This window comes from Nicotiana sylvestris, chromosome 2, assembly GCF_000393655.2.
Source record: "Nicotiana sylvestris chromosome 2, ASM39365v2, whole genome shotgun sequence".
Lineage (NCBI taxonomy): Eukaryota > Viridiplantae > Streptophyta > Magnoliopsida > Solanales > Solanaceae > Nicotiana > Nicotiana sylvestris.
In genome coordinates this window covers 60,334,468-60,345,351 of record NC_091058.1, presented here as the reverse complement: position 1 = coordinate 60,345,351, position 10,884 = coordinate 60,334,468, and the positions used below count along the sequence as shown (strand labels likewise).

The window sequence follows — 10,884 nt, the reverse complement described above, 5'->3', positions numbered from 1 at the left end:
CTAAGCATCGTCTTTAAATTTCTCCACAAGAAGGCGAACAACATCAACAGTAAGTGGCTTCTGATAATAATAATCAAGACCAGCATTCATAAATGTTTCTTTCTCTTCTTCTCCAGTAGAAGTCACTCCCACAATCAAGCTTACCACAGCCATATCTCGTAGTTCTTGAGTTGCCTACATAATTAAAAAAAAATTAAAATACTTTTTTTTTACATAAATTAGGATAAAGTTTAATGTCCAAACTAAAAATAAATGATAATTAGGGCAAACGGCGGCCCAGTGCACGAAACATCTCGCATTTACATAGGGTTTGGTGAAAGACCGCACCTCAAGAGGCAAGAGGGTGTGATGTGGACAGCCTGCTTTGATGCAAGTATCAGCGGCTGATTCCACATCTCGAACTCGTGACTTATAGGTCACACGGAAACAATTTTACTTGCTCCAAGGCTTCCCTTCAAATGACGATTAATAGAAAAGAATTTAACAAACGCATACCTGGCGACCGTTCATCACTGGCATATCTAAGTCCATCAAAATCAGATCAAAGCATGCACCAGCGCGATGAGCAAGAATAGCTTCTTGGCCATTTTTCGCCTCATGAGTTTCCACACCAAATTTCTTCAGAAGTCCTTTGTGTACCATTCGAACTATACGATCATCATCTACTATAAGCGCTTTGAGTTTTTTCCCATCGTTGAGGTTCTTATTTGAAGAAGACACATTGATATCATAGCATGATGACATTTTTCCTGATCTTAACACTTAAAAAGTCACAAAATATTATTAAATAAGCAACTTGACTTGAGAGCTTGAATAATTGAAAAATCTATTGTAACCCTAGGTTGCACGGACTCTCCAAAACAGTTAGTTGCCGCAATCATGTCGGATCCTCTAAAAATATAATACTTTTGGTAGATCCGACACCCATCCATCGACATTTTCGGAGAGTCCGAGCATTAACATAGATTGTAGCTCACCATTGTATATTTTCCATATGATAAAAAGTATTGGAAAATGATCTGTGTAGCCTCTCTCAAAATAATAGTCGAAAAATATATATTTGTTCTATATATATATATATATATATATATATATATATATATATATATATATATATATATATATATATATATTCTGTATGTAATATACAAAAATTATACAAATTTTATACACTTTTTCAGCTACCGAAGTTTCTGGCACGGGCTAAAAGTGAAAAACCCCCAAAAGTAACTACTTTGTTTGTGTGACAATTTATTACCATGTTACATATATGCAAATGTCATGACACTATCAACATCCATTATGGCACATAGCTAACCTTCTTAAAACAAGACTCCTATTCAGCTATTCTTTCAAGTTGACCATAATCTTTTGTTCTTTATTATTTAGAGAAATGGCTACAGATTTTCATTCTCCTGCTAAGTAACATGCATGAAATACGAACATGACTTTGGAAAAACAAGAGAAAAAAGTATGAAATTCATATACAAAAACGAAAAACGAACTAGTCAGGCAATGGTAGTACCTTTCTTTTTGCCCAAAATGAAAACTTGAATGCTTTACCTCTGATAGTACACAAACAAGTATGCCTAATCTCTCATATTTATATATATAGAAATGCATAAGAAACGTAACAATGTTTTCTCATTAGCCATATTTGACAAAGTACATTAATGATATCCCCAGAAGAGGAGTTACACCTGAGATTTGGTATCACACAACTAGATATCGTCATTTATTTTACCTTCATTTTGAAAAAGAAGCTTTTGAAATCATGTACATGCTATATATTTCAAATCTGATTTGAATATCTGGGGATACACTTACGATTTGCATCTCTAAAAATAAATCTTTGTAGTAGTAGATTTGATGTCTTTATAGATTTCATTTCAAATAGCGAATCTAATGGAAATTTGCTTTCCCTTCTTTATTTTTTCTCTAATTTCCCTTTGGAATAATTATTTTAGAAATTTAAAATATTTGAAAAGAAAAATAATAATTTAGCTGCTAAATTTCTCGAGTTCTTACTTAAATAGGTGACACATGTTTCAATTTAATGGTAGTTGTTTATATTTAATTAACTAAATTAGAATCTTAGCTATGATTACAATAAAAAATATTTCCATGTATGCAGATCTTCAAGTTAATTGTCTTGAAAGTTTGATATAGCATCTTAAATATTGTCAAGCTAAATTCATATTTCTAATCACACCTAAAAAGCAACTGATCATGAGGGACCATTTGGTTTAGTAGGAAATACTATATACGAAGAACAACTATGTTAATACAAACTTCTTTAGCATGTTCTCAAAACATTGTATCGGATGGGTGTTATCCATTGTATTATATAGTACTTGTATTTTCAATAATATTTTTGCTTTGATTATTACTCAAATTCTATTATATTGTATCATTAAATAATCACTACATAAACAATAAAATGACTCATTTATGTAACAACCAATTTAATTTTGGTGGTATCCCTTTAGTAGATAGTTTAATCCAAATAATTATAGAGCAAACTTCATTTGTAGCCATTCGGGAAAAACTAATGACAATAAGTAGTCACAAGATAAACCATACAATTAATAGCCCAAAACCAATTACAAGGGCTAGCCCAAAACCAATTACAATCACTCTTCCCTTCAAATTTCAAACTTTTCAATTCCGTAACCTACTTTAAACCATACCTTCCCCTTACTTTGCCACCTACTTAGAGAAATTCGAAGTAAATTATTTGGTTTACTTCACAATAATAATAAGTATATACTCTCACTCTTCCCCTTCAAATTTCAAACTTTTCAATTCCGCAATCTACTTTAATCCATACCTTCCCCTTACTTTGCCATCTACTTAGAGAAATTCAAAGTAAATTATTTGGTTTACTTCACAATAATAATAAGTATACTTGGTTTACTGCAAAAACAGCGAAAATTGAGGGATTTTCCTCTCTTCTGTCTACTTCACAATAATAAGTATACTTGCTCCAAGTCCAACTAACATTCATAAAAGATAGCCAAGCTGGTGGGGTTTTGTTTTATAGACGACTAAACAAATACAATAAAATATTAATATTTTTATGTCCTCCCTACTCATTTTATGTGGTGATAATTACAAATAGAGGAAGATTTTTGACACATCAATAATATACATACATATTATATATTGTATATATATGTTATTATAAAATAGCAGATTATAATACCAAGTTCCAACAATTAAATGAGTTAGGACTTGGGGTAATTGCTAAGAGTTTTGCATGTCTTTTCTTATTTCTCGCCCCTCACAAGAAGATGAACTTTTAAATTATATCATTAATTATAAAATGAGGTTAATAAAATTAAACAGTTTTTCAAACATGACAATCTTTGTACCACATAAAATGGGGGATGCATAGGAAGTACACCTAATAATTCAAAAATATTTTGAAAGAGAGCCGGGTTATGGAGGTATGGATTAAGTAGGTGACAGAGTAAGGGGAAGGTATATATTAAAGTAGGTCACGGATCAATTATGTAATGATTGGTTTTACAAACGTGTAGTCATTCAATATACAAAAAAGACTCTCACTATACAAAACAAATATACAAATAGACTGTCACTATACAAAAAATACACAAAATAGACTGTCACTATATAATTTATTTACTAAATAGGCTGTCACTATATAAAAAATATACAAAACAGATGTCACTATACAAAATATATACAAAAAAGACCATCACTATATAAAAAATATACAAAATAGTTGTCACTATACAAAATATATACAAAAAAGACTGTCACTATACAAAATAGATATAACTATACAAAATAGACTGTCACTATACACTTTGAATATACAAACGTACTCGGAATACATTATTGATACCTTGGGAATACCTTTCAAAATACATGATACACTCTAAATATGGTGTGCACACATTACACGTACAAAATGTGTATATAATTTATTTATACTATATATATATATATATATATATATATATATATATATATATATATATATTGTATCATAAGTTTGATAGTGTATCCTTAGTGTATATTGAGCCTATCTCGAGTGTACTTGTGTATCTAAAGTGTATATTTATTGTATCCACAGTGTATTTTGTATCATGAATGTATAATATGTCTTAACAATGTATCAAAATTGTATACACATGTGTATTGTCTAATATGTAAACATAGTGTATATAAATTATATACACATTTTGTATGTGTAACGTGTGCACACCGTATTTAGAGTGTATCATATATTTTGAAATGTATTCCCAAGGTATCATTAATGTATTCCGAGTGCTTTTGTATATTCAAAGTGTATAGTGACAGTCTATTTTGTATAGTTATATCTATTTTGTATGGTGATAGCCTTTTTTGTATATATTTTGTATAGTGACATCTGTTTTGTATATTTTTTGTATAGTGACAGTCTTTTTTGTATATATTTTGTATAGTGATATTTGTTTTGTAACTTTTTATATAGTGACAGCCTATGTAGTATATAAATTGTATAGTGACAGTCTATTTTATGTATTTTTTGTATAGTGACAGTCTATTTGTATATTTGTTTTGTATAGTGAGAGTTTTTTTTGTATATTGAATGATTACACGTTTGTAAAACCAATCATTACATAATTGATCCGTGACCTACTTTAATACATACATTCCTCTTACTCTGCCACCTACTTAATCCATACCTACGTAACCAGGTTCTCTTTCAAAATATTTTTGAAATTATTAGTTGTACTTCCTATGCATCCCCATTTTATGTGGTACAAAGATTGTTATGTTTGAAAAACTGTTTAATTTTATTAACCTCATTTTATCATTAATGATATAATTTAAAAGTTCATCTTCTCATGAGGGGCGAGAAATAAGAAAAGACATGCAAAACTCTTAGCATTTACCCTAAGTCCTTACTCATTTAATTGTTGGAACTTGGTATTATAATATGCTATTTTATAATAACATATATATACAATATATAATATGTACGTATAATATTGATGTGTCAAAAATCTTCCTCCATTTTTAATTATCACTACATAAATTGAGTAGGGAGGACATAAAAATATTAATATTTTATTGTATTTGTTTAGTCGTCTATAAAACAAAACCCCACCAACTTGGCTATCTTTTATGAATGTTAGTTGGACTTGGAGCAAGTATACTTATTACGGAGAAATGCATGGTTAGCCACTAATAACACATGTATTTATATTTAAGCCACTATTTAAAATGTCTTTAGTCTTTAACCACCGTTTTAATAAACTTTATTTGCCCGGACGAAAACACCCTTTTGCTCATAAAGTTCAGGACCAAGTGTCCTTAACTTTTGAACTTGCAACTCTAAGTTCAGGACTTCAGGACTATATGTCATTAACTTTTGAACTTGTAAGTCTAAATTCAGGACCTATTGTCCTTAACTTTTGAGCTTGGTAGTATAAGTTCAGGACCAAGTGTATTTAACTTTTGAACTTGTAACTGTAAGTTCAGGATCAAGTGTCCTTAACTTTTGAGCTTGTTAGTCTAAGTTCAAAACATATTGTCCTTAACTTTTGAGCTTGTTAGTCTAAGTTCAGGACCTATTGTCCTTAACTTTTGGGCTTCTTAGCCTAAGTTCAGGACCTATTATCCTTAATTTTTGAGCTTGTTAGTCTAAGTTCAGGACTTTAGGACCTATTGTCCTTAACTTTTGAACTTGTAACTGTAAGTTCAAGACCTATTATCCTTAACTTTTAAGCTTGTTAGTCTAAGTTCAGGACCAAGTGTCCTTAACTTTTGAACTTGTAATTCTAAGTTCAGGACCAAGTGTCGTTAACTTTTGAACTTGGAACTCAAAGTTTAGGACCAGGTGTCCTTAACTTTTGAACTTGTAACTGTAAGTTCATGATCCATAACGTAGTAGAAAACCAAACGTTATTTGTATATTTTCACAAAATAATAATAATAATAATAGTAATAGTAATAATAATAATAATAATAATAATAATAATTGCAATTTACATATAAGATTGATGTCAGATTCGGCTTGGATGCAACATTGATAAGACAAATCTATATAACCTTTTCATTACTAGTCTGATGAAAATACAAGTGACGACGATTTAGTGTCCCAAGATAATTTGTCTAATGATGTTTTTGGGAATATAAAGGATGAGGATGATAAAGAGTGCAATAGTGATGAACAGAATAAGTTACTGATATGTGTTAGTCTACAAATCAAGATCATAGACGTCGGCGGAGTCCACGGCAGTTGCCGTCTCACAAACGGCGGCACAGTTCTTCTCCCTAACATGAAAGAGATAGAAAAAAGGGTAACACAGTCTTTTCATATCAATTTTAATAAACTAGTGGCTACTATTGCTAAGCATTTTCATAAAATGTAAATACCACTTTAAAAAGTGACTATCGCACACAATTTTTACTAATTATTGTGAAGTAGACAGAAGGAAAATCCCTCAATTTTTGCGGTTTTTGCAGTAAACCAAGTATACTTATTATTGTGAAGTAAGCCAAACAATTTACTTAGAATTTCTCTAAGTAGGTAGCAAAGTAAGGGAAATGTATGGGTTAAAGTAGGTTATGAAATTGAAAAGTTTGAAATTTGAAAGGGGAAGAGTGACAGTAGTTTTGGGCTCGCCCTTGTAATTGGTTTTGGGCTATTAATTGTATGGTTTATGTTGTGGCTACTTATTGTCATTAGTTTTCCCCGAATGGCTACAAATGAAGTTTGCTCTTTTTCTTACCTCCCACGCGTAGGGCTATATCAAGAACTAGAGCTATAAAAAAATATGAGAACATCAAAATTGACTAACAGTTACATCCCGCCAGATCAAACAATAATTATCACAAAACGATCTTCACGGACGTAGTCTTATCAATCATTGGCCAAGAAACTATAAAAAATTGCAGGTAAATTTTTTATATTGACTGATTGACATGCCAATCGTTAAATTGTTCAGTGAGAATAACCAAAAAGATACTGTAGCTTCTACAATTGCTTGTTGACTTGGTACTTTAGTAGGAAAACAAATCGACATGCGGCAACCTCAGTAGCAGAAAGGACCATAACTGAAACAACATTAACATAAAGTCCATTCTTCAAGCGACAGTTTGGACTGCTCTATCAAAACTTTCTTCAGCAGATGCGGCACGCTTGACAAGTGTGTGGTCTGGGTGCGATAATTTCAGCTGGCTGCAAAACCAAGTCACACAAAGCAGTCCATTAGTTATCCTTTCTTGCTACCATGAAAACAAATTGACACTCAGTATAATAGGGGGTTCCTCCTGAATTTCACTAAACTCATGAGGCTAATGAAACTAAACAAGGAACTAGAAGAGGCCTAACAGCCTAGATTAACATGAACTTTTATGAACCAAAGATACTTCCAAAGCTGTGAATCAATGATATGACTTAATCTGGCAAATTATAACATGTAATTCTTTCATAAGAAAGTTAAGCAAAATGATAATAATATTAATTATCATACTTGAGATAACGGGCGGATGGTTTTCCAAGGTGAAGACTGCAGACAATCAGATTAGCCAGTGTTTCTGGATCCTTTGCGTCCTGCATAAATCAATAAGCTTCCAAGTGATATAGGAATGGAGGAGCACATTCTTAAATATTTTCATAAAAACTGTGGGCATTTAACAAGAAGACATAAAAAAAGCTGCAAATGCCAAGATAATGCGTTCTGAGTAATTTTTTGCTTAGTGAATAACTACCAAAAGCATTCAGTACAATCAACAGAATTTGGACATATGCAGATAAATTGATTCTTTTATAAGTAATAAAAAGCTTAATTGATAAATATAGAAGACAATGATAATGTCAAAGTGACCTTGTTCAAGGCTTCAAGCAACAGCGTCTCAGCTTCATCGAAGTTACCCATGTGCATGCAACAAACAGCCTTTCCATTCAGGATTAAGCTAGTCATCTGATACTTCTCAGAGAAGTCTTGGAAAATAAGATATGCTTCTTGTATCTTTGAACCACCCTGAAAATAAAATATATTTATGAATATTCTTGACTAATAGTCTTTGAACCGGCCAACAATTGGAATTGTTAGGTACCACTGCCAAGTTTAACCATGCATTCGCAAGTTGAGTTAGTGTATGATCTTCATCAACTTGCTGCATGATTCTCAACTGTTTCTCTGCATAATCTGACCTATGCATCTTAATGAGTATCTGGACGTTCAAAGCATGCCTGCATAAACACTTTTAGTAAGGGAAATGAAAGATACTCTCATACATAAACTCAATCAGTCAATCATCAAAGTAGATGGTCGGAAAAGACAAAAGTATTCCAGACCTCAAATCAGTTAAAGCAGAAACACAAAAACGTTAGCACTACAACATTTCCAGTTTTATAACTTAAAAACCTGACAAGGTATATCTAGAAACTATAGCCAGGTAAAGCAGGAACGGAACGATAACTCAGTTTGAAAGGAAGCTTCTTAATCTAGCTTAATTCGAATTCAACCATGATGAGGTATGGAGATGTATTAGTCTACAGTTTCTTTAGCCAAATCTCTCCAGGATGTGATCACTATCCACAAACTTCAAAATGATTAAGTTCCATTCATTACAATACCGTGATTGGTAAAGCAATTAAGAATTAACTAAAAGGGACACAGATATTGAAAAGTGAAACATGGTGTAAAAAAAGTGCACAAACAGAAGTAGATAATCAAACAAAAAAATTGGAAAGAGCCACTTGAGAAATGGAGGATTGGAGAGAGGGTTTAGAGTTGAACAACTAAGATTCTGCGATTGATTAGCTGCCAGTTGATCCAGCATAAACTCATACTTGCAAAGGATTGCACTAAGATAATTAGTGGATTCTACTTATACTTCCCCGGGGAAAAAAGTTATGTTATTATATCCTTTCTTTAATACTTTCTGGTAGACGACCATTGTCTCTATCACATCTCACATACACGTCTTTTGTCTCAGAATGAGAGCTCACAGAGTTCCTGACACAGATTTTTTGAATAGCACTAGTCCTTTGCTAAGGAAAAATAGTAAGTCATTTAAAAGAATAGAACTGTATTTAGACGCACACAAGCATGAAGCACCATAGTATAATTAGTACAATGCCAATAGTCACAGAAAATAAAGCAATCAATCCATCACAAAGCAAATTCCTCAATGTTTTCTACATTTTAGCATAGTGATCTTCTAAGTAATCATACAACAAAATAAAAGTAGCAACTCACAATTCCATTGTTCCACCAGCATTTGTGTGCTTCAGAGCTTCATTGTAATCCTGCTCATGCGTGAACACAATCCCAGCAATAAGCCTTAATATAGGATTGCTTCCTATGGCTGGGTCTCCTAACAATTCATGAAGACCAGCAATTGCTGTTTCCTACAAAATAAAGAAGAAAGTTATTACTAATTACCCCCCTATAGTCCATAACAAATAGGGAATAACACTTCTGCAAAGCAGAAAATTGAAGATTATAATAAATCATTTACCGAAACCTTTCAGATAGTTACAAATAAATTATTCATTTTATTTTATCAGGGATCAAATAGGAGAGAGAACTTATCCCGTAATGTCACTTGAACTGAAATTCCTAAATTGCAACATATACAATAGATGGATGGACGTACTTGAGTTGTACCAATCATGCCCAGCATAAATCCCTCCAGCTTATGGAACGGGACATGAATTAGCAAAAGGCAAAACACTATACGTTACATAATATGTCATTAATCAGGGGTATCTCGTACTTTTAAGAAACACAGACAAAAAACTAGTTACTTCATTAAATTAAAAGGGATTCAAAGAACTAAATTGACAAAGCTACCCAAACAATAACATTGGGATCACACTCAATATCTGGAGATTAAACTAGCTGAAAGATGGTAAAAGAGGAGGATAATAAATTGGACCGCTAAATATTACCACTAGGCATTAAATTATGTAAGGGACAAACACAATTAACAATTGGAAAACCACTCCTGTATCCCCCCCCCTCCCCAAAAAAAACCTTCTTAGTTGGGGCTCAATTTTCAGTCAGATCTATGTGTTAACCTAGACGATTATGGACACCTTCAAAATTACGGATAACAAGACGCAGTACTAGCATTTTACCAAAAGATCACTGGAGTGAAAAGGGGGGGAAATGGAATAAAAATGTTCACCTTATTATCAGGGCTAGCAAGGTACAAAGCAAGCAATTTGACAGCCTGAAGTGGAGTAGGAGCTGATGCATCGATCTCATTGATCACAAGCTGCAATGAGAAAAAGAAAAAAGAAAATATCTGGTAAATACAAAAAGAATTTACAATCACAGAAGAATTCAATCAAATCCCAAATAATCAAAACCTGGTAACTCCCTAGGGCAATATAAGATCGGTAAACAAGAGTGTCTCTTTCAACGGCGTCGTCCTGTGAAAGATTGGGAACATCACTGTTGTTAATTGCGGCTTGGTATGCACCTATGTAGAAGTTGTTCCTCAATCCGAACAACGGGTCTGGTCCTGCTGCTGCCATTTCTCAAATATCCTTTTTTCTTCTCAAACAGAATAATTCTTCTTCTTTGCTAGTATTGTTTAGATTCAGATCTCAGAAAATGGCTTTTAAGAGGAGAACAATTGAGCAAAGAGCGTTAGGAATGAGTTGGGCGGGCCTCTGGTTATTGGGCCGGGTAGCATCTTTTTTGGTGCGAGAAATTCAAAAATAGCTAAATTTACAACTAGTCATTCAAAAATAGCTCAGTTTCAAAAGTAATCGAAATTTAGCCACTTTTCATGTAAAGATAAATCTGAGTGAAAGCACTGTTCAAAAGCCGGAAAATATATCAGTGTTGGAACTCCAGCATATTATACTGGAGTTCCAGGATAAGTATGCTGGAACTCCAGCAT

General features: G+C 32.6%; 2 protein-coding genes across 2 annotated transcripts; both read right to left on the bottom strand.

Annotated features, from left to right (window-relative positions):
- LOC138884967 (two-component response regulator 24-like) lies at nucleotides 1–744 on the bottom strand. Its single transcript, XM_070165845.1, has 2 exons — nucleotides 496–744; nucleotides 1–174 (listed from the first exon to the last, which is right to left on the bottom strand). Exons 1-2 carry the CDS (start codon nucleotides 742–744, stop codon nucleotides 1–3), a joined length of 423 nt encoding a protein of 140 aa, XP_070021946.1.
- Nucleotides 745–6,909: 6,165 nt separating this feature from the next.
- LOC104249163 (coatomer subunit epsilon-1) lies at nucleotides 6,910–10,630 on the bottom strand. Its single transcript, XM_009805540.2, has 7 exons — nucleotides 10,346–10,630; nucleotides 10,162–10,251; nucleotides 9,228–9,379; nucleotides 8,080–8,215; nucleotides 7,848–8,003; nucleotides 7,494–7,573; nucleotides 6,910–7,198 (listed from the first exon to the last, which is right to left on the bottom strand). The coding sequence occupies exons 1-7, from the start codon at nucleotides 10,511–10,513 to the stop codon at nucleotides 7,105–7,107; spliced, it is 876 nt and encodes a 291-aa protein (XP_009803842.1). The 5' UTR covers nucleotides 10,514–10,630; the 3' UTR covers nucleotides 6,910–7,104.
- Nucleotides 10,631–10,884: the final 254 nt, after the last annotated feature.

What these genes read in the sequence shown, in the direction of transcription:
- LOC138884967 (XM_070165845.1), bottom strand. Translation starts at nt 744, where the DNA reads ATGTCATCATGCTATGATATCAATGTGTCTTCTTCAAATAAGAACCTC. An exon ending in CAGTGATGAACGGTCGCCAG is followed by an intron (nt 175 to 495) that starts GTATGCGTTTGT and finishes TTAATTATGTAG; the next exon opens with GCAACTCAAGAACTACGAGA.
- LOC104249163 (XM_009805540.2), bottom strand. Translation starts at nt 10,513, where the DNA reads ATGGCAGCAGCAGGACCAGACCCGTTGTTCGGATTGAGGAACAACTTC. An exon ending in TTGCCCTAGGGAGTTACCAG is followed by an intron (nt 10,252 to 10,345) that starts GTTTTGATTATT and finishes TTCTCATTGCAG; the next exon opens with CTTGTGATCAATGAGATCGA. An exon ending in TTGCTAGCCCTGATAATAAG is followed by an intron (nt 9,380 to 10,161) that starts GTGAACATTTTT and finishes TTTATTTTGTAG; the next exon opens with GAAACAGCAATTGCTGGTCT.